This window comes from Botryllus schlosseri, chromosome 15 (genome assembly GCF_051294905.1).
Source record: "Botryllus schlosseri isolate E-star chromosome 15, Bs_hap1, whole genome shotgun sequence".
NCBI lineage: Eukaryota > Metazoa > Chordata > Ascidiacea > Stolidobranchia > Styelidae > Botryllus > Botryllus schlosseri.
Genome location: NC_137250.1, coordinates 9,120,773 through 9,147,104, shown reverse-complemented (window position 1 = coordinate 9,147,104; position 26,332 = coordinate 9,120,773). Strand labels below are relative to the sequence as shown.

The window sequence follows — 26,332 nt, the reverse complement described above, 5'->3', positions numbered from 1 at the left end:
GATGAAGTGAAAATGACTCGACTCGACTCGAGTCAAAACCACAAAAGTATGATTGACTCGTGACTCGGAACCATGTGACTTGGTTACAACCCTGCTTGGAGTCGACTTTTATCAAAATACACCAGCCAAAACTCTGTCAACAGAAGGAGTTCGTGTACCGCCTGAGAATAGTGCATTGAACGCTCTCTCATTCGAAATTTCATGCTAGTGACGTCATATTTTGTGATACGATTGTTGATATTATTATACAATGTTCTTACCAATTCTCTACTATAGTTGCTGACGATTACCCCTGACGAGTGTCAGCCAAAAAAAAATTCGGGTTCATTTCAATATTAATGTAGGCTACTATTCAATTGTACCTTATAAGCCACCACAAAGAACATAATGCCTGTTATCCGTCACATACTTTGGTTTTTTATCGACCATGCCGATTTCGTTGCACTGATCATGACTTCGGAAATGTATTATTTCCAGTAACGTAGGCCTACGTAGCATCGTACTGCGTCTCATGGGCTGTGACACGGCCAATCGAGGTTTCAAGCCTTCCTCAATGGAAAATAGTATCAAAATTATAAATCTCGTTAGTAAATTAACTTTCAGTTGCGAGGAGCGTATAATTTCAGTACTCGAAAAAATCGTCTTTTACTACTCGACTCGAATCATTAAAATTAATACTCGATTCAGATTCGAGTACTCGAATCACTGTGTCCAGCTCTAGCTGTGACCTCTTGAACGATTCCTGGGTGAGCTGTAGCACCTTGATCGGTGGATAATCCGCGATTTATCAACGAAAAACTCACATAACTCCGCTTCTACTGGTCGGAATTGACTCAAATTTGTTTTGCAACGTCTTTGAAGACAGCTCAACAATTTCATGGGGTTGGCAGAAAAATTTGGAAATTTTTTTTTCAATTTTCCATAATAAATTAAAAATTTTAATTGGATCTGCGGAGTCCTATACTTGTTCGAATCGAACCAAATTTGGTGTGCAGCGTTTTTTAGGGTAAGCTGACAATTTAATCAGTGAATGGCTGGAATCCGGGAAAAAAAGTTATTTTTGAACAGCCCTACTGCCCACCTACTCTGTACTCTGGGGAAAACATATCCTCACAAACGGCGCTTCTGATCGGGGCGTAAATTCCGGAGCACGGAAATATTCAAACATGTTTCAAGAAGTTTGTGACTACACGGATCGATTGTGACCAATAATGTCCGGACGTCAAATTACAAAATTTGAGGGAGTGAAGACTGAATAGGAGCTATCACCGCTTAGTCGTACCATTAACCTGTGTGCGGCATCAATAATAATGTAAGAAACCTTGCTTCATATATTACCCAGAGGTGGTCTGGTCAGTAACAAAGTATTTCAATTTTTTTCGCAGTACTCAAGTAGATTTTGCGTGTTTGCGCTGGTCACGATTTTAGACTAATGATTCAGTTTTCGTTTTTTTAGGCCAAACTAGGGACTAGAATACTTATTTGGAAACCTGAACTCGTACCAGTATGGTACTGGAGTAGAATGTATTTCTACTGGAGTACCAACTGTGACTAATGATATTTTGATCACCTTTGAAATTACCATACCGCAAACAGTGCAAGACAGACTTTGATGATTGAAATCAACTTCCAATTGAAGTAGTTTCAAATGAAATTGCTAATTTAAGTAGAAATTTACTTCTACCTCTACTAGATTATCAACGATGACTACTATCACCTTCAATAACACCATAGCAAAAGTCAGAACGAAACAACTCTGTCTAAACCGACGCGCAAACAACTAGCATAACAAGAACACTGTAATGCGAACATTTCCGATAAACATTACAAAGGTACACCAATTCGCGCGGCATCAATTGCTGGGTCACGGTGTTCTGCAGCCTCGCTTTCTCAACAGCAATAACAAGTTCACGAATCGAAAAACTGTCACTTTTTCGTCTGAACGCTTTTTTTCGCCCGCACCATTTCAACCAACTCCTTGTAACGCAACATACACTCCCGCTTCGTTCTCGACGCTACGGCTTCCGCGATCTTATCCCACCTCTTGTCCGTGCCGTTGGGGTACGTCTTGAGCGCTTGCTCCAACAGCCTCTGTTCGTCGGAGGACCACGGCTGCTGATCATAACGCTGCGATATTTCGACTTCGTCTGCCTTCTTCCCAGCGGATGACTTTTGATTCTCTTGAAATCTTTCGAATACTTTCCGGTTGGCTTGCACTTTTAAGTCTTGATCTTTTAGGTTTTTCGCCCTCGCAAGACATTCTTTGCCTTGTCGCGGCTTGCTAGTCGCAGAGTGAGTGTTGATGTAAGTGGCGACTGTCTCCCATCGTTTTTCGGTGCCAGCCGGGAATAAATTAACTGCTTTTATCAAGAGCTGAACGTCTTCGTAAGCCCATTCCATTTTCGGACCACTTTCACGGTCGCCCGACTTCTTTTTGCTGGCCGCTTGCAGCTGCTTTTTCTTTTCTTCTTCATGCTTCTCTTGAAACGCTCTCAACCTGCTTTTAATTACCTTTTCCTTGTCTTCGTGCGAAGTAGATTTCTGGATATCTTCATTTACCGCCGTAGCTTCCGTCAATGATATCGCCAACAAAAAATGGGATAACTGCTCCATCATTTTTAATTTCTCGTCATCGGTCGATTGAAAGTAATCGTTCTCTTTGCAGAAGTTATCGATTTTCTGTTTCTCTTTCTTCAACGCTTTTCTCTCTCTCTCTTTCGCCTTTTTAGCGGCCTGCTGCTGTTGCAAACGTTCTTGTTCTAGCTTCTCTTTTTCAAGCCGTTCTTTTTCGCGAATTCTCTTCTCTTCCGCTTCTTTTTCCTCGGCTAGTTTGCGAACGGCTGCCGCCTTTCTCTCTTTTTCTTCCTCCTTTTTTCTCTTCTCTTTTTCCTTGAAAAGCTTGATTCTAGGATCGCAAGCGTAAGCGTTGTCTACAAGTTGCCGAATGCGTTGCATTTCTTCCTTTTTCTTTTTCTGCCGTTCAGCCCGATTCTGCTTTTCCATCCACCTTCTTTCATAAGCATCTTCTGCTTTTTCTTTATCTTCCTGATCATAATATGAATACTCTCTCCAAGAATCGAAATTGTACCAAAATGTGTATAGATCATCAACCTCTTCAATTGTAGAGTCTTCGTTTCCCAACAGCGGGACGCGTTTGCTATTAGACCACCTTGCATTGTTCTCAAAGACAGGTCTAAAAGTTTCGTAAAATTTTTGACGGCTTGATTTACTAACAGGAGGGACATCGTCGTCAAAAGTCGGGTCGACACTGTCATAAGCCCTGCGCTTTGTCTTATCTCCCAATATTTCAAAAGCTTTGGTGATGCAAGAGAAATAATCAGAGTCAGCCTCAGCAGCGACAGCGATACCTGCGGCTCTTCTCTTGTCTGGATGATGTTTTAATACACACTGCTTATGTGCAGCCTTGATTTGCTTGGAGGTTGCGCGGTATCTTAGTTTTCCCAGTCCAAGAACTTTGTAGTGGTCCTGTTCTTTCCAGTCGTTGGGATCCATGTCGGGAAGATCTTTACAATCCTCGAATACAAAGGTGTCATCCTCTTCTTCATCATCATCCTCTACTGTGTCATCTAAGTCTTCGCCTCTTTTCGATCGCAAATACCTCTCAAACCATATTCCTACAGGTTCTGCCCGTAGTTTCAAGGGCGGAGGTAGTAATATCTGAGACACCATATCTTGAAATTATATATATCCAACAATACAGTAGCAACCGACTGTTGCGCTGCAACATGCGTCAAGCTTCTGGACTGAAATGGGATCAAAGGTATGTCAATCAAAATCACAATCATCGTTGCGTGACATCTCATCGACTTCATCATCATCATTGGTTTATTAGCAATTTTATCAGTTCAATACACCACAAAAAATGCGATACAATGAATAGACAGGAAGATGTCGAAGCGACTTGGATTTGTCAATGGAATCGGACACCCACCTTGGCCTAGGCGTAGTAAAGAGGAGGCATGCACACTGAATGAAAGTAAAGAATACAGTATAGAAAAAGAAAGCGACAAGAAATAGGGCGGCATGTCATGGGAAGCGAGATCGATAGGTCAGTCGTGGTCCGGTAATCTTGAGGATGGACTGTATTTATTTAGTAGTAATTGCTTGTATTTCGACTTGAATGTGGACATGCTCGTCGACTGTCGGATGGCCGGCGGGATACTGTTCCACACATCAGGTCCGGCATATTTGATGGAGCGATGATCTTTTCGGTCGATCATATGACTTTTGCCTTACATTTTGAGTTTACAAAAACTCAACTGTGCATTGAGTAGTCAGAGAAATCTCAGATAACCTCTTCCACTTATTATTCCAGATATTATGAAGTCTACAGATCGTTTCGGCCTCTGTTGATAACGGACGTGAAAATCATACGGGCTGAAGCACTGTGAGTCCAAGAAAAAATCTCGCAGGATTCTTTTCTATTATTGCCGTCTTTTTGGGTGATTGACTTCTTCTGATCTTTCTACTGTATCATAAATCATAATCTTGTGGTGTTTTGAGTTGATAAAAATATTTATGTAATGATGTGTGAGGTACTACGGGGAGCAGCTTATTATCATAATCGACGGGCTTACTATTATTCACTCAAAGCCAATAAATATCATTGTTCAAAGCAATGCGACGTATTCTGACAGAGAGGAAGGTGTCGAACCGACCAAGTGCGTCCTATCATGTAAGATCCACCTTGACCTAATAGTATTATTGCCCGATATAACAATATTCATTCTCTCATCTTCCGGCCGTCTTCTGATGCTTCATCCATCCTTTCAATTCTTCCTTCGTCGAGTCTCTCCATAGGATGTTTCTTGTAACGAAACCGCAATAATAGGCATTTTTACATTCAACAACCGCATCTAAGCTTCAGAACCTAATAGCATGACGCACAACATTAGATCTTTTCTCGACCAATTATTTCATCCCGGATTCAAATTTTTTGTCAGTCAATTTTATCACGAAAACCATTTTTTCAGCCGGTTGTTACAAAAAGCATTCAATTGGATTTGAACTAGTAGTGCTCAAATTTCGTTATAACTGCTACAAAACCGGCGAGTCCGACCACTGGAAATATCTCTCCCACGAGTTTTGACGATTATGCAAACCTTGTTACAGTACACTATAAACCAACTCTGTTGATCACTCCAACCTCTTATTATATCTTCTACAATGCTAGATGAAGCTCTCTGCTCTAGGCTTCACATCACAATCATATATATATGTTGAGAAATTTATTTTCGTAAACTCATGTTACGGACATCTGTTTTTTAGCACCTCTAAGTCTCATTCGTTTGGCCGGTGATTCGACATTCGAAACAGACTTCTGCGGCGTACTGATCTCAGAGTTGACGTCGTCATTTAAATCTGGATCAGAGTCTGGTTTTCTGGATCTCTTCTTTTTTGGTCTGCATTCCAAAGGCTTTTGTTTTAACGGGTGAACGGCAGGCAATGCAGAACGGTGAACTTTGATCTGATTTTTCGACTCTGCCGAGAGATTTTTATCGGAGGACCTGTCAAAAACGCCTCAGTTATTTTCCTGGAAAAGTGGGAATGCGCAAAATGATAATACGAACGCAAGAGGTTTCAACTTGGCCATCTGACAGACGTAATCCACAAAGGTTGTGTTCAGCAGAAGACGCGATATCCTCTGATAGTGACGTTCTGAAAATGAAGTTTCACATTGAATATGCCGATATAGAAGCAGCATATTTCAATAAACAGATGGACGTTTCAGAACACCGAATATTAGCATATGCTTGTCTTGACAGTAAGATTCACCCAACATTGTTACATTGAAAAATTACCATCATGCCACAAGTCCATGCTACGAACCTGTGTATGGAATCAGAGCCTCAATCGCTTTCTTAGCATTGGAAAACTTCATGAAATCGTCTGGAGAAGTTACTCTCAAAATATGATTCAGCACAAGCTGCGCTTCGCGACAATTTCGGGAATTCGTGTTCCACGACATGATAAACTTCAAAAGAGTATCTGGCAACAAACGAACACATTAGCGGTAAACACAAACACACGCGTAAAACCACTTCGCTACCTTTCTGATCGTCCCTCAAACCAGTGATGACCGCCTTGATTGAATCCGACGTACCTTCTTCCCATTTCATTTCTGCGTGACATCGTTCAAATTATCGTAAATGGTCACTGATTGACGATATGCTTTACTTGCGTACCTTTTAATACTTTGAGCGCTGTGAACGGCTGTTCTAACGTGATAGCCATTTTGAATGCTATGGCGTATTTCTTTTCGTGCATCATGTTATTCAATTCCTGTTGTCTGTATAAGTATAAAGGTTCGAACATGAATGGGTAGACATGAGTTGACAAAAAGAAGATAGCCAAAAATACTACCACAAATGTGTGTGGAGATGTGTCTAACCAAGCAGCCCTACACTTTTTTACTTGTTGCATAACGTTGTTATAACTTTGAAAACAAAAATACATATCAGACTTGAATAGTAGTAGAGGTTACGGTTACACGCCACTGGACATTTCAATACAGCACAGAGTCACAGTAAACAAGTGTGGTTCACTGGCAGATGTATGGCACATTGAAGATGGAACATACTAACCAACAAATTTTACGACAATATGAAAAAAGCAGGCAGCCACATCATTTACCTCAGTATGACCGTTTCGTCAACTTCTTGCGCCTCGCTGGCCTCCTTCTCGGTGATATCCTGAATATTTCAATGTCCGTCACAGCGCTGTAAGATTATCTTCACTAGAAAACCAACCTCCCAGAAAATAATTTTGGAATCGGCGGCGCCCGAGACCACGACACTTCCGTCCGCGTTCGCGGCGAGACCCCAAACTTTGTCGTCATGACCGTCGAACGTCTTCACGCATTCCGAGCTTTTGATGTTCCACATTTTCACAATACCGTCCGAACCGCTACGTAAGTCAGAGGTTGTCAGTGACAGAGTATGTCTACATTTTCGGAGTATCGAAATAGGGGTTGCCTACTTGTACACTACATACTCTTAGTGTTTGTTTTCGACTACTTCCACTTCTAGTTAACAATATCCGTTTGTTAGCCAAGAGTACTTGCTTACTACACTTTGCATTTTGTAAAGTAGAAAGTAGTTTCGGGTGTTTGTATCACTTTAAAGAGTGAAATTGTCACGGTAACGGGATATACTTTCGAAAATTGCAGCTATTTTCGGTATTCTTTGTTATTAGTCGCGAAGACACATTTCGAAATTCGACACCGCTGATTTACTGCTAAAAGTGTGCGACCTCTCAACCAAATGTGCTTTTTCAAACTACATTGTCAAGAACTTGTCACACCTTCATCCTACTTCCATATATAGTAGTTTAGAAATGTTCTGGAAATAAGCTCTTTCTACTTCTACTTGGGTACCAATGGTGACGAGGAACCAGTGGTAAAAATAAAATATGCAAATATGCAGTCCGCCACGTCTAGTGTCGGTGATTGTATGAATATAACACGGCAGAAGTAGTGACACTAGTTGCATATCCAAAAGTGTATCAATAATAGCTTCTTTGATTTACACCGAGGCAATCTTCATCATTTATATACAGACTCAAACTCCCGAGAGTCAAAACGCTCACCTGCTCATAATCTGAGCTCCTCTGCTTATGAACATCATTTTCAATATAGAGCAATCATGTCCCTCCATCGTCTGCAAAAGAACAAACATGTTACGGCTACTAAAACAACAGCAGGCCAGCATAACGTAAACCTTCAAACAGGTAAAATCCGACAGAAGCCACAACTTGATGGTGCCGTCCGCAGAGGAAGTGCCCAAAACCTGGTCGCTAGGCGAAAACTGGCAGTTCCAAAGTCCCCTTTTGTGCCCGCGGAAAACGCCTAGGAGCTGGCCGTCGCCGACATTCCAAAGCTGTAATCGAGACGGCACGTCAAGCCAATTAGCAAATGGCATTGCGCCGGCAAACATACCTTGGCAGTTTTGTCTTGCGAGGCCGTGGCAATCATTTTATCGTTGGGAGCGACCGAGACCGCATTGATGTCCTGCAACGAATCAACATTGCAATTTGTTGTGTTGACGATCAACTTGAATGTATATCAACAAATCTATCGGATTACGAATAACTAGGAATCCTATCGCGAAATAATTTGGTGAAACGACGATTTCAGTCATAAAATAAATCGGGGTCAAATAGACCATTGATTGTGTAGGTAGCTTTCGCGACTAGTTTGAAATCCTTAATTTGTAGATGGTAACAGAGATCCGCCTGTAGCAATACTTGGCCTTCTTCATCGATTCGACTTCGGAAACCCACAATATTTCCACGCACTCTTCCCATTGGCAATAGTGTGCAATAATTTCTCTGCTCACCTTGTCATGTGCTTTAATGGTGTGCTTCACCTTGAGACTGGTTTCGGCGCTGCTTCCTCTCGTTTCAGTGAGAACGGTCCATATTTTCAATGTCAGGTCGTGACTTCCACTCGCAAAGAAGTTGGTTTTCAACCTTGAATGAGCAATTGCATTGTTGAACTGATCATCCCTCAAGGGCTTGAAGAACTTTAAACAGACTAAACTAAAACAGAGGTGAAGAAAAATTAAATCCAAAAAGCTTGTCTCACAAGAAGTATCGTAGCAGCTGATGTCATAGGACCAGTACTGTGTAAGTTTTTGAAAAGTACTTCCGGAGTCTTGATACAAAAGGATATGACTAGATGGTATTATTTCAAGGGTCACAAATTAGAAATTAGAAATGAATTTGTGAATGGAAATGTTGAAAAAAATTCTGATCAGAGATGATTGATACATGCAAGTAAAATATGCCTGATCGTAATGTTGATAGGCCAATCGAACCATGTGTGGGCAATAATGGATGCAAATATTATTCATAAAAACGCATAAGCTGTCAGAGTCACACAGTGTACGGCAAGTTCGAAAGTAGCATAGATTGACATGGTAGAAAGAAATAAAATTGCCGCGAAATTCAATGAATCACTTGTTCACACAAGAAAACGCGTCACAATGCATGCATTTGAATCTTTACGATATATATATCATACGAAAGCATCTGTAACATGCAAGTGACGCCCACACAACTATCCCATGCAAAGATCAATGCAGAATTTCAGTGTGACTAATCTACATCAACAAGCATTCTGTCATGTCAATCACTCCGCCTACAATAATACACGAGCTTGACACGGCAGGTATGAATAGAGGAAGCACCATATTACTTACTGCCATCACACGTCAATACGAAGTTGTAAGGGGATAGGACTTTACATCCATTCATATATACACTTTCCACTGCCGCTATTAAGCGAATGACTAATTTCCAGCATCGATACGAAAGTGGTTCATGACGGTTTGCTGAGATACGTGAAACTTCATGTGATTGTGACATATACCGTTGGCAGATGGTAGATTCGCGACGTAACGAACGTGTGTGCGGAAACAGGTCAGCGGTTTTGATATGCTCACAGATTAGTTATAAGGGGCTGATTACATGCACAGCTTTGCCCAACTGCCAGATAGGTGTCAGAGATGGCTGAATTAAAGCAGCGGAAACATTTTTATAACCGGCATACGGCAGTTCTGTTAAAGATGTGAACACTTGTCGAGTCAACAAAAATTTGACAAATTATCGTGACAGCCAGGGAAAATATATTGTCTCGGATGACTTGATTGATTACAAATTTCAGAGATAAACACTCTACAGTTATCTAGCAAGTGAACAACCTATTCATGGGTTTAATTGCCGTTGTGCTGTGTTCAGTCAGTGATTTAATCTGTTACCACAGGAAAGACACAGACATTTCCTTTCAAAACACAACAAGTCAGCTGGGATAGAAGCTATAGCGGTAACGAATACAGTATGAAGTGAAATGATATTACTAGTGTAACGTGAAGATCTTTTTGATATATAACTGCAGGATTGTTTTGAAGCTGATTGAAAATGTGTCAAATGTGACATTAAAGTGCTAACACGTAATAATTTTGTTCGTCTCAAGTACTATTGATCAGTTTCTTCCTCATGTCTGCAAGGCGAATACTGAGAACTCGCTTTGATTGAACGCATTCAGTTGTCAAAAATGTTATTTGATTCTCAAACAGCATACGGAAACAAGTTGCATCACGTCTAATGTGCTATTCCATGTTAAACCGAACATAAAGTGAGATGCCATTTCTACGAAATACTGTCAAGCCCAAATATCTCCAACAAGGAAAAGTGGCAGCAACCGAAGACGATGGGACCATACTTCAGGATTTTACTAACTTGGCTCTGGTCAACATCATTAAACAGCTCGGAACATTACACGGCCAGGTGGACTTGATTTTCGGGAACTTAATCACGCAAGGCGAAGAGCTCAAGCGAAGACTGACAGACTTGAAAGGACGGTTAAAAACCGTCGAAGAGAAGGTAGAAGAAAGCAAATCCAATCAGACGGTAAAAGAAAAAGGTTTGGGAAAGGATAAAAAAGCAATCTGCCAAAAAATCGCCGACAGAACAAACTTTTTTCAGGTAACTCCCACTTTCAAGTTGGTACCTTAGGTCAAAACTCGCCACACGAGATGGTCAGCAATGAAGTGCTCCTACATTTTCAGAGTACTTGAGTAGGTTTTTCGTACTAACAATTTGCAACCAACTTGCTCAAATGTTCATGCTTGGACTACTTGGACTTCTGATTGAATAGTTTTCAGGCCAAACTACCGTCTTTTCGCAATTTGGATTTTCAAAACTAATAAGTAGTTTTTGCATAAAGTTTGCGTGACTTTTATGAGTGAAGTTGTCACGAACACCGATCGAAACAGTCCCTATATCATTGCAACTAAACATATTTGAAGATTGTACCTATTTGTAGGGTCATTAAGTAAGGCGACTTTTTGCAAGTGTTTTCACAGCTTCCGGCATATATGTAGCATATTTTAAGCGGTTTGTACGAATTTTATATTGCAACTTTTCTCTGTTTTCCATAAATTTTTTGCTGAAACTGTTATCAAATATTACGCAGAATGTAAAGGAGCGATTTAAAAAACATGCTATAAATCTATCACTAGTATGGTTCTGTTCTCTCTTGTTTGCACAACATAGAGATATGTGATGAATTTGCTGCATGTCACCGTTATCTGTGACATAATGGCTTGTAAGTCAGGAGTTCAACTACACCAGCCAAGCACGACCGTGCCCGAACTATATGTAAATAGATCGCTTGATCAATTCTCCGTGGTTTATATTTAAGACAGTTTCCTATTTCACGGGTGCGCGGGCGAAACGGAAAAAAATTACATTTTTACTGGGTGCCCTTTTTCAGGGTATTGATTATGCTTAAGTCGCCAACACTTGAGTTTTACTGCAATGCCTTTGGTCAAGTTTGCAGACCTAGATGGTTTGGTGTGATATTTGACTTGTTTTTTTGCGGAGGGGTGCGGTAGGCTATCGCTATGCTGTTTGGTTTTTGGGGGAAAATCATTCACACATTGCTTTATTTTGCTGCGCCTTACAGGCAAAAACTGTAGTTTCAATAGTAGCAACCGCCATTCAACTGCAAAAAGCATACTACCCTTTGAACAAATCTACTTTTTGAAACTACTTCCATAAGCACTTACCAGACCTTTGATTATCTACTCTCACTTCAGCAGTTTTGACATTTCTACTTCTGCTCATACTTCAATAGAAATTTCTACTTCTGCCTCTACTCGGGCACCTACAATGACTACTTCTGCCTCCTCTGCTCGTCAGACAATATAATACTTCAGCATGCCGCCAATAGAATATAAATATTCATAGTTTCGATATTCACAAAGAGCGCACTACACACAATTTAACGAAGTCCAGCCCCACTGTCAAATTACTCCTAAAATATTTTCAATTTTTGAGCTACCAGAAATCAACCAGAGATTTCATTTCTCAGTCGGAAAAACATTTAGAATCGGGACTGTTCCTGCAATCGTCAGCACCACCAGAGGTGACCTCGCTGTATGAAGAAGCCGAGCCGATGCCGAGACTAAAAGACCTCGACGAGTACAGAACGGACGGCAGGATGTGCGCGAAATTTTACTCCGATCCCAACCTGTTTTACCTGGCGTGGCAGGAATCCCTGCAGCAAATGATAGCGGAACAGCACGCAAAATCTATGTAAGTCGACAGTTCGAAGTAGCAGTATTTTGCGGGAAAGTCATCGTTTCGTACTATAGAGACAGGTATGTTCATAATCGTACTTCTCGAACAAAACAAAACCCTACCACCAATTCATTGTAGCCATTGCAAAAACCATTTCTGATATAAGATCAGATGTCATATTTACCAAGACAAATGGCATGTCACATCTATAGCGTGACATCAAAAGGTAGCAGAACAAGACACAGTGGTTAAAAAAACATCCCCTCAAAATAGGTACCACTTTTTAGTTTCGGCGTGGACAAGAATATTCCACAACACCGAATACTTCTTTCTTTGCCATCCCTAAGAAAAGCATGCTGGGTCACTAAATCTCGATTTTTACCATTGCCAAAGATATTAAATAGCAGTCCGGAAGGAACAAGGATAGCCCACACAGACACACCCATGAACATTTCATTCTTTTCCATTCCCAAGGCGATTATAATACCATGCTGGAAGAACAGTAGCAATGACTACAAGTTAGCAATGTCACAGGCATCACGATTCACGCCAAACAATGGCAGCGTTAGTGTTGTCTAGTTATTCAGCAACTATGTGTCAGATGGTACTAAATTGAATGTTGCTTTCAGAAACACATTCATTGTAGTAATAATCTATAATGTATCAGAAAAATATATCATCATTCAATCATCAATTATCTGTTCAACGTCTGCCGTGTATTGTACAATTTGATTTTCTCTTGTCTGATTGTTATGACTACCAGTACATCTGACTTTGCCTTGTGTTCCTTTCTATTATTACATTGTTAAGTCATACTTTGCCAATTTGGTTTTCATTTGAGTCTGTTCATATATGCTTTTTATTGATAGGGGGCACACTAAAAGTCTTTGGGTTAACCAAGTCTTGTTACAGTAAATGCGTTCCTGAAAATATGTCATGATGTAAATGCGCAACTAAAACTACTGATAAAACTAGTTAACTAACTAACCATCAGCTAACTAGACTGGCAGTTTGTGCAAGTCTAATTGGAGCATTCCATAGCGCCGAATATTTTTCACATTCGCAGAAGAGCGAAGCGCAGCGTAAGACTGACGAACATCCGGAGAGTACGTAAAGTGAAAAAGAGCCGCATCAGCGAAGCGCAAAAACGTAAGATGGGGGTCGAGCTCGCGGCGACCGACACAACCCACGCCGATGACGACGAAGAGGAATTTTACAGCGAAGAAGAATGGTCGGACAGTGACGAAGACGATGAGGTTCTGCTACGACCGACAGCAGGTAGCCTATAGCCTAGCTGCCTTCCTAATGCATTGGGATAACTAGGAACTGCACAATGCACACGCTACATATGATGTGGCCTCAAATCAGAAGTTGTAGAAGTTGTTGTAGAAGTTGTGTAAACATTGGAAGGCGTGATTTTCCTCAGAAAGCCACTGCATTCGAATTACGGCTAAAGATTTTCATGAGTGTTCCTATTGCACTTCATCAATCAACGGCATTGAGACCACTAATCAGTGGTCCTCAACCCTTTGCGACACTTCTGGCGCGCATTTCTTGAGTGCAATAGGACCATCACGGAGAATCTTTCGCCGTCATTTGAACTCGGTGGCATTCTGATGATAACGGCTGCCAATGTTTACACACTAACAAGTTTTTGATTTGAGACCACATCATATTTAGAGCCCAGTCCCTCTTTAATGTCAGAGAATGCGAGCAAATGCCTAAACTCAAATCACAATCCAATTCCGGTAAAGCAATTGCATACACAATCCAGACCAAACCCTTCAACAGCACTAAACACCCGATTTTGCTTCGCAGGAATAAACCTTCAGGAAAACAGCCATTCGAGGCTAAACGGCACTTTGACGGTGCGGTCAAATCATTATCGACTGTCGTCGTTTGGCGACTACAATTTACATGATTTCGAAACGTCGCTGGCAGACGGGCATTCTCCGCCGGTTTTCACGGTAGATGACGAATTTTCGATACTGCCAGCCCCAGCGGTGAGTAAGCAGCTGTTTCGTAGAAGATACTCACAAAATAGAACTGTCTGCCCAAATGGAATGCAGGGAAATTATCTAAATGACACTAGCTGATTAACATATTGATGTATTTTATCTCACTTTCTCATATTTTGAGCGAGTGTCAGTCAAAAGGACACTTCCAGACAGCAAGTGGCGTGAAATTCAGCGCATGTGATACTTCGTCATGTCAAAACTTTTCTATTCTCATATAGTCATGCTATCACGGTTCAGCTAGCGATAGCACTGGACTATATTGAAAGATTTCGACCAACATCGGATCTAAGTTGGATTAAAGTCATAGCGACACAGATTTGTTCATAGCATCACCAGAATTGGAATCGACAGATACAGAATGTTGCATCCAATTATTATCTTTCTGTGGAAAAATAACACTTGATCCACTCTTCCTGACTTATTGCATGGTACAGATTTGTACACAGCATCAGTATTATTCTAAAATTTGAATCGGCTCATATTTCCAGACATAGATTCCCAGAAAATGGTATAGGCACAATAGCATATAACACAATACTTTTAGCTAACAAATCTAATCAATCTCCATATTGTTTAAGGACCCCACCGCCGACACGGAAGAATACAATTTTCGGTTCCAGTTCGAATCAGCAAGTGCCTCAAAATGGGACGATAGTCCCGCCGGCGACACAGTGTTGTGAAATCACAACAACAAACCGACGTCGACAGATTTGAAAACGCGAAAGACTGCAACTGACATAAGCAAAAACCAGTGTTACTCGCGTCGTCATGAGTCATCCGGTTTGCGAATTAAACGACCTACTAGTCATGCCATGCGATACTACATGGCACATGCGGCCGCAAAAGTTAGAGTTCCGGAAAGAGGGGTAATAAAAACGAGATTGACCGGCAAATCGAGGTAGAAACGCTATCTTACTTTGATGTGGCAAGAGTCGCAACGTCCTGGGTATGGCTTCTTCCCACCGCAACGCACGTCACGATCCCGCTTTCAGCGTCCATCTTCCAAAGTCTGACAGAGTTGTCCTGACACAGAGGATATCGAACGTCGTTAACAGCAACAGGACTGGCGTTGCCGGCTATTTTTTTGTCAGACCAAGGGTAGCGGCACCATTTTTTGTTTACAAGCAGACAGGGGAAAAATTCAGTTCTGTAGGGAGACACATGGTACGAGTCACAACTTTGACAGGAGTCCCGTGAGTAGGGCTTTGCTAAATAGAACACCCAGTTATTTCCATCCGTTACAAATCGACAATCGATCTTAGCAAATTACAAACACGCCACATTTTGATATCGACAGAAAATATTGCTTCATCAGTCAGGATCGTGTGTTCAAACTTCCAACAAATTATTCTTCAATTTAATCATTACAATTACGAACTGTTATCAAAACAATCAATCACCACAGCCAGCAGCTGTTGGCTGTTCACGCGTCACAGGAATTGGACGATTAATTCACAAAGTGAAGTCACCAAGTGCTCTTTGATTTTGCGGTTTATGATTTCGTGTTTGGAAATGGAATGTATGTCTCATCTTGATGCGGAAATATTTGCTTTATCGGCAAAAATCTCGGTATCTGTCCAATATGATATAGACCGGGCTCTGGTTACAATGCCACTTGGTCGAGTAATTTCGGAACACCCTGAAAGAGGCAACAATCACATAACAAATGAAACAAAACCTTGGATCCAGTGACAAAAGTCAGTCCGTCCTTGAAGACATCGACGCAGAGAACGACTTCTTTATGCCCGGCGAGCAATTGACATGATGAGGTGCTCAGTTCAAAAACCTTGACAAAGTTACTGTTGGTCGCCACGGCGACATGACTGTCTTCGACACCCATGTACTTCACGTCCAACACTTCATCGTTATATCCTACCAGCTGAAATTCAGACAACTTATGGTTCAGAGTTTCATACAGAACGTATCAATATTATAAACATTTTTGAACGCTAAGGTAGAACTTAAATATCCAATTTCCTGACAAAGGCATCGTCACTTACGTGTTTGTCTTCAATAAATCCGTCTCCGACACTGTAAAGATTGATATTGTGATCGAAAGTGACGGTGGCATACTTCTGTACTCTCTCTAAATACATGAGATCGGTGAAATGCGTCACGTCCTTCCGCTCCGCTATTTCTTCCTGAAAAGTGTATTCATTTCAAATGAAATTATCAGCGGAAGGGAAAAGTCAATCGAATACACTAGGCGATAACAGTCATGGATCCTTAATCAATGAATGAATTTGTAAGGTAAAGAGATGGAGGGCGGTGCAGTCTCTAGCTTGAACATTGTAACTGTTTTAACCACTTTCCACTAAGCATATTTAGCATTAACAGGTGACTCAGCTCAACAAAATTGTCAAATCCTCTAGTATTTGCAAAAAGCAAAAAAGACTTTGACAGAATTTAGCCCACACCGCAACAGACTACGGCAGTCTTCGGTTTTCGCACACATCGTGTCAATCACAAAAATACTTGGGCTACCCATATTTTCGAATTATTCAAATCCAAAGAATACAGTAAAGAGAAATGCCGACCTTGGTAGGATAGACGCAATTCCCCGTTTTCAAATTCCACAATTTCAGCACCCCGTCTTCGCCCGCAGTAACAACGTAGACGCCGTTTTTCGCACCGGTCCCGATCAGCCGCCGAACATCCTCTTGCGACGGAACCCGCATTCCTTCGATCGACTCGTATACCGGGACTGATTTGCTCGGTTCCAATTTGTTATTTTTCGTCGTAATTTTGCTCAAGTTCCACACACACACGAGCTTATCGCGGCCGGCGGAGAACAAATGCATCTCGCCCTCGTTCGGAGAATGAAACGCGAGAGATGTGATGGCGCTGACGTGAGAGTCCAACATGCATATACACCTGCAAAGTAATTGCAACTGAGAAATACATCGAAAATTGGCCTTCTTTAGGCTTCTTTTACAAGTAGTTTGCGTGCAAGGCCTGGTGATTAAACCATAGGTGGTGGGTAACATCTATTTGGTCATGAGAATTCCTTCACTTGCAGCTAACTCACGTAGTGTTGATGTTGCTTGCCTGTGTAATCTTAATCGGAGATACACAAGTGCAGCGTCTGAAATAGTAATTCCACCTAATTTTTTGGGGCATTTGAGATCCCGCACTTGAAATATGCATATCATGGACTATGGGTACACTGTACAGCCGCGTGTCGATTGCTTGAGGCCCGTGACTGCTTCATGATTAAATTGCTGTTAACGGATAGAAAATCGTCAACGAGATGCCTAGTGAAAGTGCTATTTTAATCAATGGCTGCCCGAACGCGACATACATTTCAAATTCATTACCGTACAATGTTTCCACAAATGAAAGTGATGACCATACAGTATATTACCTATTAAAAATTGGATTGAAAATGTGGCACATTTCAAAAAATAGAAACATCTCCATCCTAGAATTTCAAAGCCACATTGTTTCGTTTGTATTATTATTATCAGACCAGTGGCGTAGCAGCCACTTGGCGGTTCTGGCTCTGCGCCAGGTGTGGCAGGCTCCAAGGGGGCGGCAAAATGAGGCTGCACAGTGTACACAGCCGGCTAAAAGCAGCGTAATTGGCTTACAGCTGGCGTCCCGCGAGCTAAAATTTTATCGAACTGGTCCCAATCGAAAGCTAGTGTCACGCTAATTCCGAAAACACGAATTAATATGTTATCATGGCAATGGAACCAATCCGAAATAGCCGTCAAGGCCGGTTGTTCCTAACAATGGTTGGTTGGTTAGTTGCTGCAAGGCTACTTCATTCGACACCATATTTTTGCTCGTATCTGAATAAATTTTATGCGACCATTGGTGTTTCAATGGAGAGCTGTGCGAGGAGCTTCTCAAAGCTCAAACTGATGAAGTCTTATTTACGGTCTACCATGAATGCATGAATGATGATCGGCTATCAGCTCTATCCATTCTGTCTATCGAAAGAGACTACGTTCTAAAACTTTAATTTGGGGATATTATCGGTGATTTTTCTTCGGCGAAAGCCCGAAAAGTCAAGTTTTGAGGCGGCTATTGATTTTCTATTTGCACGATACATTCGTTCGCTATTTCTTGTCTTTAATATTTTTGGCCTTATTAACGTTGAGACGGTGAGGCGGAGACGCGGTATACTATTTGTAATTATTTTTATTGACAAAGATTGCTTGAACATGAATCTATGTCGAAATTTGGTGCGGGGGCAGGGGGGCGGCATTTTAAGCGAGAGCCAGGGGCGGCAGCACATGCTGCTACGCCAGTGTATCAGACAGCTGTTTTGCAAGAGGAAAGTTCTACTCAAGTGTATCTGAACGAGAAAATTTCAAAATTTCACTACACCCGACGTTACCGACCACACAAACACACAGATACAGTGATTTTGCTCAACATGAGCAATTGATCATACCTGCTGGTCTGCAGATCCCATACGCGGATTATGTAATCGTCAGCTGCTGAAAATAACTGCAGCTCGCTCGGGTGAAACCTGACGGTGGTAACGACACCACGGGATCCACGTAAGTTGTGAGTGCAATACTGTCTGATGACATCCCATATCTTTATTGTGCTGTCACTGCTACCTAGAAAGGGAAATCAGAACCAAATAGGATTGCCATCAATCTGTAAACACAAATATTTGCCACTGGATGGTTCCAGTTTTTAACCAAATAACGGTATAGTAGGCAAATAGCTATGATGATGGTATCTACCACGCTGACATTAGCAATATTATGGTGCATAGGAACATACCATAGAATTGCTGGGTGATGTATGAGTCAAACGGAAGCTGCAAATCACTTTCAGAACAATGGATTTTGGTGGCCAAATTGACATTTATATTTCATAAACCAGTATCAGTATCATTTTGTTAAGGTACTCTTTTTGTAAAATGATACTGCTACTAATACCATGAAAGCTGACAGCTTTACAACCTGTGTTTGGTTAGTTGAAACGGTATTACAGCGAAAATTATGAAATTGTGAAACTAAAAACAGTATATAAAAGCCCTAAATCAGGGGTGTCATAGATACAGCCCGCGGGCAGCATTCGGCCCACCAGACAATCTCATCCGGCCCGCGAGGCCATTCTGGGTTAATTGAAAAATAATCGCATTATCCAGCCCCATTTCTAATAAAAATTGAGATTTTTAGTGCGGTGTTGAGTTCTCATTCAAGAAACCACCAGGAACAAGTTAGTGACAATCAGTGAACACTCAGTTCAGAACATTCTGGAAAACTGAACCAAATTCGTTGTCGTGCAGGTACACAGAGAGGAAGAATATCATTGAAATATCTTTGGTCGCACTCTTGTTTACCTTACTCTGACCCAGAAAGCCCAAGCCCCGTTCTCTGCATTCACAACCCTTTGTATTCCTCACTAAGAATACGCAGGGCCCACGACGAATCACTATTAAAACAATTTGTATTGTCATCGGAGTCATTGTTTTAGTGGTTTATAACTGTATTTTAACGGAAAATCATCGAGTTTGTGTATAATACTATTTTGCATAGAGTTGATGATTAAGCATTCCAGTGAAAAACTAAGGTATGGATTTGGAGGTAATCTGCAATCATTGGCTGGTCCAGCCCTCGAGCTATCAAAGCTTTTGAATCCGGCCCGCGACCCAAGTTGAGTTTGACACCCCTGCCCTAAATACTTCAAACGGGGCCAGAGTCATGCACTTCAACCCAATCAGAAGTCTTGATCCTTACCCGTCGCCAACAGTGTCGACGTTGGATCAAAAGCCATGGACATAATGGGAGTAGAATGAATTGCTTTCCACGTTCTAATGCATTCATTTGACTCGTCTTCAATCTTCCATTGCTTCAAAAGCATCGATCTCGTGGCAGAAACAATAATTTCATCGTCAGGACTGCTGCAAACACACGTAACTTCATCACCGTCCTGTATGAACAAAGAGAAAGCAATAAATACAGGTATAACTTACAGTTTCAGATATTAAATGTACCGTATACAATTTAAGGCACTTCTTCGATGGCAGTCAGAGATCGAAAAGTGTTCACCATGATCACCAATGAATGTTTTCTATGAACACGAATAAACATTTATAAACGTCAAAATTATTGTTTTTGCGTTTGGAGAGGGGTAGGGGGGATATTAGGGTTACGGGAGGGGGTTACTAGGGTTGTGGAGATATTAGGGTTGTGGGAGGGGGGTATTAGGGTTGCGGGAGGGGGCTATTAGGGTTGCGGGAGGGGGATATTAGGGTTGGGGGATGTTAGGGTTGTGGGAGGGAGGATATTAGGGTTAGGAAAGGGGATATTAGGGTTAGGGAAGGGGGATATTAGGGTTGCGGGAGGGAGGATATTAGGGTTAGGGTAGGGGATATTAGGGTTAGGGAAGGGGGATATTAGGGTTGGGGAGGGGGGATATTAGGGTTAGGGGATGTTAGGGTTGTGGGAGGGAGGATATTAGGGTTAGGAAAGGGGATATTAGGGTTAGGGAAGGGGGATATTAGGGTTGCGGGAGGGAGGATATTAGGGTTAGGGTAGGGGATATTAGGGTTAGGGAAGGGGGATATTAGGGTTGGGGAGGGGGGATATTAGGGTTAGGGGGATATTAGGGTTGGGGGAAAGGGGGGTTGGAGGTGGATTAGGTTCAAAGTTGGGGTTAGTTTACCCCTAACCGGGGTTTAACCCATCTCCCTTTCCCCCAACCCTAATATTGTGATACCCTAACCCACCTGCAATCCCCCTAACCCCAAACCTCATATCCCCTTTCCCCCAACCCTAATATCACCCTTCCCCAACCCTAATCTTGGGATACCCTAACCCCAACTTTGTCCCTAACCCACCTCCCCACCCCCATTTCCCCCAACCCTAATATCCCCCGTCCCACAACCCTAATACCCCCCTCCCGCAACCCTAATATCCCCCTAACCCCAACCCTAATATCCCCCCTCCCGCAACCCTAATATCCCCCAACCCCACCCTAATACTCCAACCCTAATCTTGGCATACCCAAAACCCAACTTTGTCCCTAACATACCTCCCCTCCCCCATTTCCCCCAACCCTAATATCTCCCTTCCCTAACATATCCCAACCCTGATCTTGGGATACCTAACCCCAACTTTGACCCTAATCCACCTCCAATCTCCCTTTCCCCCACACCAACCCTAATATCCGTCTCTCCAAAGGCACACAAAAACAATTTATTTTGAAGTTTATAAATTTTTGTTCGTGTTCATTAGGGTTGTCCATAATTTGGAAAATCTTACAAATCCTCGGTTGTAATGTCTTATTCGATAGATTATTGATAAAAAACGACACTGAGCCTGAAAGAAGCTCACAGAAAGGCCGTTAACATTTCGTGCAAAGCGTTTGAAAGTAGCTGCCGAAGAATGGGCGTGCCACCGACCATAGAACGGCGAGAAGACTAGTAATCAAGAAACGACGGCTCTTGATTGGATAATCGGCTATGCTTCAATGACCACGTCAGCAGCAGCTTGCTGATTAGGTGAACAAGGAGTCTGCTACTGGCGGCGATTCTGAAAGCGCATTGTATGTAGGTTGACAGATAATGATTTAGGATTGATTAAGGGTATGTTGACGTACTAAATACATAATGAACAAACAACAGCTGCTTCACAAAAACGTCTAAAGCATGACTGCTTTATTGTGAAAGAAACCGCCGCAGCCTATATGCCTTGTTTTCAACAAGGGAAAGCATAGGCGCTTATGCAAGTGGCGACGGATTCCTAGTTTCAGAAATAATATATAATTATTGAATACAAAGATAAAGCTTAACAATGACACTATAGTTTGTGTGATCTCATTGGGCTCAGGTTGCAGTACATAGTGTAAGTTTTGAAAGCTCTAAGGGTCGGCTGAATCAGCGGGTCACGCTTGGCACTTGTCAGATGCTTGCATCAAACTGTATTCACTTGCAAGTGTTGTCAGAGTCCTTGATGATGACGCAGAAAAGAGACGTAAAAGTAAGCACATAATATGCTGGATATGATATGTCAAATTCCTTAATAATCGCGCAGAAAAGGGGTGTAAAGGTAACAAACACAGACAATGCTGCATAGTGCATAGTATCCAGCATAGTTTGCATATCATATCCAGCATATTATGTGCTTACTTTTACGTCTCTTTTCTGCGTCATCATCAAGGACTCTGACAACACTTGCAAGTGAATACAGTTTGATGCAAGCATCTGACAAGTGCCAAGCGTGACCCGCTGATTCAGCCGACCCTTAGAGCTTTCATAACTTCAACTATGTACTACAACCTGAGCCCAATGAGATCACACAAACTATAGTGTCATTGTTAAGCTTTATCTTTGTATTCAATAATTATATATTATTTCTGAAACTAGGAATCCGTCGCCACTTGCATAAGCGCCTATGCTTTCCCTTGTTGAAAACAAGGCATATAGGCTGCGGCGGTTTCTTTCACAATAAAGCAGTCATGCTTTAGACGTTTTTGTGAAGCAGCTGTTGTTTGTTCATTATGTATTTCGTACGTCAACATACCCTTAATCAATCCTAAATCATTATCTGTCAACCTACATACAATGCGCTTTCAGAATCGCCGCCAGTAGCAGACTCCTTGTTCACCTAATCAGCAAGCTGCTGCTGACGTGGTCATTGAAGCATAGCCGATTATCCAATCAAGAGCCGTGGTTTCTTGATTACTAGTCTTCTCGCCGTTCTATGGTCGGTGGCATGCCCATTCTTCGGCAGCTACTTTCAAACGCTTTGCACGAAATGTTAACGGCCTTTCTGTGAGCTTCTTTCAGGCTCAGTGTCGTTTTTTATCAATAATCTATCGAATAAGACATTACAACCGAGGATTTGTAAGATTTTCCAAATTATGGACAACCCTAGTGTTCATGGAAAACATTCATTGGTGATCATGGTGAACACTTTTCGATCTCTGACTGCCATCGAAGAAGTGCCCAATTTAATGAAAATGATTAGTGTTACAAATAACATACTGGAACAATGTTAAATTTGAGCAATTCTCTTGAATGGAGTTGAACAACAACAACATCTATACCAGAGCGGAATTGGTGGCAAACGTCACGCGCAACTTTCCATTTAATTCCTTAATTATTCTATGGAAGAAACCCTTCTGTCACGCGCAACTTATTGACGAAAACAACCACTGATTCCAGTCTGGCATCTATAATTGGTTTATAGACATAATATACATGTGACATTGCATATAATAAAATTAACACAGAGAGTGAGAGCTTACTTGAGACAAAGTTGTTTTCAATTTTCCAGAAACAATATCGATGACTTTGACAGAATCTCCACAGCAGCATAGCAGCGTGTTTCCTCCATCTGAAGTGACGACAGATCCACCTTTATAAAACGGTTCCCACTGATCTTTGATTGCGAAGCTGAATAACGAATGAAATAGCATGGTGAACTGTTGACGAACAGAGTATCAAGCAGGGCATCCCTAAAAGACGGAGAAGCGGAGGCAGCGGAGACAGCGGAGGCAGTGGAGAATGGACCCTAAAACGCGGAAACAGCGGAGACGGCGGAGAGAGCCAAAAATGCCGATTCCTAAAAGACGGAGATAGCGGAGGAAGCGGAGAGCGGAGCTTTCGGTCATTAACCTTTCTAGACACGCGCGACATAGCGGACGGATACTGAAAGCGGAGTTCGGGACCCCGCGAAATGGATATAGCGGACGGTTATATAATATAGAAAGCGGAGATCAGGGCGTATCGGAAGATGTTTCGAAGCAGTGGAGAATAACGGAGAAGTCAGCCATGCGAGTTCAAGGCCAATTTGGCGACTGATTACCCGTCGATGAGATGACATAGCGGACGGATACTGAAAGCTGAGTTCGGGGCCCCGCGAAATAGACATAGCGGACGGTTATATAATATAGAATGCGGAGATCAGGGCGTATCGGGAGATGTTTCGAAGAAGTGGAGAATAACGGAGAAGTCAGCCATGCGAATTCAAGACCAATTTGGCGACTGATTGCCCGTCGATGAGATGACATAGCGGGCGGTTATACAATACAAGGAAAGCGGTGTTCGGGGCGTATCGGAAGATGTTTCGAAGCAGTGGAGAATAACGGAGAAGTCAGCCACGCAAGTTCAATGCCAATTTGGCGACTGATTGCCCGTCGACGAGATGACATAGCGGACGGATACTGAAAGCGGACTGTATATATTTACTTCGTTTCATTCATCGTTTCATTTTGGTAACATCTGTATATAATTTGTAAAAGATATTTCGTGAATGAAGTGACATGTGATAGCAAATAAGGAGAAGATCGAGTCGAGCAAAGGTGGATTGTTAAGGCCAGGCAAAATGCCCCGATATTGGGTTCATAGCAAGTTGTTACGGAGTTCGCATTATAGTCACTAGTACAGAGGTCTCAAACTAGAATGTGCTCACGGGTCAATTTCCTGGTTTGATGGCGTCTCACGCCGCAGCAGCAATAACGCTGATCTACAGGATTTTTGCGCCAGGACTTCTTCGGGTCAATTATACCTAATTTGGGGGCGCTGAATACGAATCTGACGTTATTTTTGCTTTATCACATCACGTTGTTCAGATATTATATATGTTGAATATTTCTACTTTTTCGGGGTAATCAAGTAGATTTGGGCTATTTCCCGTACTTACTGAAGTGGTAATGTTTCGCAATTACTTCAAAATCTACCTGAACAGTATTCTGGATGAACTAATTACATTTGCAATTCGGTTTTTGTTAAGTAGAAAGTAGTTCAGTATAATATTCCACAAATCATCAGTTAAATTGTCATACGAAACGCGTCGCCGCTGTCATCTCATCGATGGGCAAGCAATCACCGAATTGGCCTGAAACTCGCATGGCTGACTTCTCCGTTATTCTCTGCTGTTTCGAAATATATTTCGCTACGCCCCGAACTCCGCTTTCAGTATCCGTCCGCTATGTCATCTCATCGACGGGCAATCAGTCGCCAAATTGGCCTTGAACTCGCATGGCTGACTTCTCCGTTATTCTCCACATCTTCGAAACATCTTCCGATACGCCCTGATCTCCGCTTTCTATATTATATAACCGTCCGCTATGTCTATTTCGCGGGGCCCCGAACTCCGCTTTCAGTATCCGTCCGCTATGTCATCTCATCGACGGGCAATCAGTCGCAAAAATTGGCCTTGAACTCGCATGGCTGACTTCTCCGTTATTCTCCACTGCTTCGAAACATATTCCGATAGCGGAGCCGCTATGTCTATTTCGCGGGGCCCCGAACTCAGCTTTCAGTATCCGTCCGCTATGTCATCTCATCGACGGGCAATCAGTCGCCAAATTGGCCTTGAACTCGCATGGCTGACTTCTCCGTTATTCTCCACATCTTCGAAACATCTTCCGATACCCCCCGAACTCCGCTTTCCTTGTATTATATAACCGCCCGCTATGTCATCTCATCGACGGGCAATCAGTCGCCAAATTGGCCTTGACTCGCATCGCTGACTTCTCCGTTATTCTCCACTGCTTCGAAACATCTTCCGATACGCCCTGATCTCCGCTTTATATATTTTATAACCGTCCGCTATGTCCATTTCGCGGGGTCCCGAACTCCGCTTTCAGTATCCGTCCGCTATGTCACGCGTGTCTGTAAAGGTTAATGACCGAAAGCTCCGCTCTCCGCTAGTTCCGCTGTCTCCGTCTTTTAGGAAAATTGGCATTTTTGGCTCTCTCCGCCGTCTCCGTTGCTTCCGCGTTTTAGGGTCCGTTCTCCGCTGCCTCCGCTGTCTCCGCTGCCTCCGCTTCTCCGTCTTTTAGGGATGCCCTATCAAGCATCTTACTTGGTTTTCAATTGCAACTTCCCTGATCCTTTGGTTGAATCCATGTCTTACTTTACAGTTATAGAACGTATATAAATATTCTTCTGACTACACAGGATGCCGTCTACAGTTGCATAAACTTGTACAGCAGAGAACTATAGGTATTAACCAAAACGACAACACTCGACTAGGGTAATCCCCATGTTGTGACTGACCCACGTGCGATCGTTACGCTTAAATGAGTGGGATCAAGGATTTTACACATTCTCAGGGACAATGAGGAAAAAATGTCATTGCTAAGCGATGTAGTAGTTTGCCAGCTAAATATGACTACGAAGTTATATATTTACCCTATCTCAGTACGGAACGACCAATGAGTTTAGTTGTCCCACATTGATAGGCCTGGCCACCAGAACAAACTTGATTGCCGGAATTTAGTTGACGAAC

General features: G+C 42.2%; 3 protein-coding genes across 4 annotated transcripts; 1 reads left to right on the top strand and 2 right to left on the bottom strand.

Moving 5' to 3' along the window:
* Positions 1-1,781: 1,781 nt before the first annotated feature.
* On the bottom strand, positions 1,782-3,778 carry LOC145456729 (dnaJ homolog subfamily C member 2-like). Its single transcript, XM_080334830.1, has one exon. It carries the CDS (start codon positions 3,688-3,690, stop codon positions 1,927-1,929), a length of 1,764 nt encoding a protein of 587 aa, XP_080190956.1. The 5' UTR covers positions 3,691-3,778; the 3' UTR covers positions 1,782-1,926.
* Positions 3,779-5,232: 1,454 nt separating this feature from the next.
* Positions 5,233-26,085, bottom strand: LOC145456728 (transducin beta-like protein 3). The gene is made up of 19 exons (XM_080334829.1): positions 25,907-26,085; positions 23,343-23,490; positions 19,829-20,021; positions 18,526-18,697; positions 16,661-16,997; positions 16,124-16,264; positions 15,802-16,002; positions 15,040-15,146; positions 8,358-8,490; positions 7,958-8,029; positions 7,740-7,898; positions 7,609-7,679; positions 6,771-6,927; positions 6,655-6,713; positions 6,207-6,310; positions 6,071-6,142; positions 5,851-6,009; positions 5,592-5,679; positions 5,233-5,528 (listed from the first exon to the last, which is right to left on the bottom strand). The coding sequence occupies exons 1-19, from the start codon at positions 25,948-25,950 to the stop codon at positions 5,264-5,266; spliced, it is 2,682 nt and encodes an 893-aa protein (XP_080190955.1). The 5' UTR covers positions 25,951-26,085; the 3' UTR covers positions 5,233-5,263.
* LOC145456730 (actin-binding protein WASF2-like) lies at positions 9,467-15,016 on the top strand. Of its 2 annotated transcripts, XM_080334833.1 has the most exons (6): positions 9,467-9,971; positions 10,098-10,506; positions 11,897-12,120; positions 13,172-13,383; positions 13,924-14,108; positions 14,702-15,016. In XM_080334833.1, exons 2-6 carry the CDS (start codon positions 10,162-10,164, stop codon positions 14,801-14,803), a joined length of 1,068 nt encoding a protein of 355 aa, XP_080190959.1. In that variant the 5' UTR covers positions 9,467-9,971; positions 10,098-10,161; the 3' UTR covers positions 14,804-15,016. The 2 variants fall into 2 exon arrangements, with proteins under 2 accessions (XP_080190959.1, XP_080190958.1); XM_080334832.1 differs by lacking the exon at positions 9,467-9,971 and having other exon boundaries at positions 9,980-10,506.
* Positions 26,086-26,332: the final 247 nt, after the last annotated feature.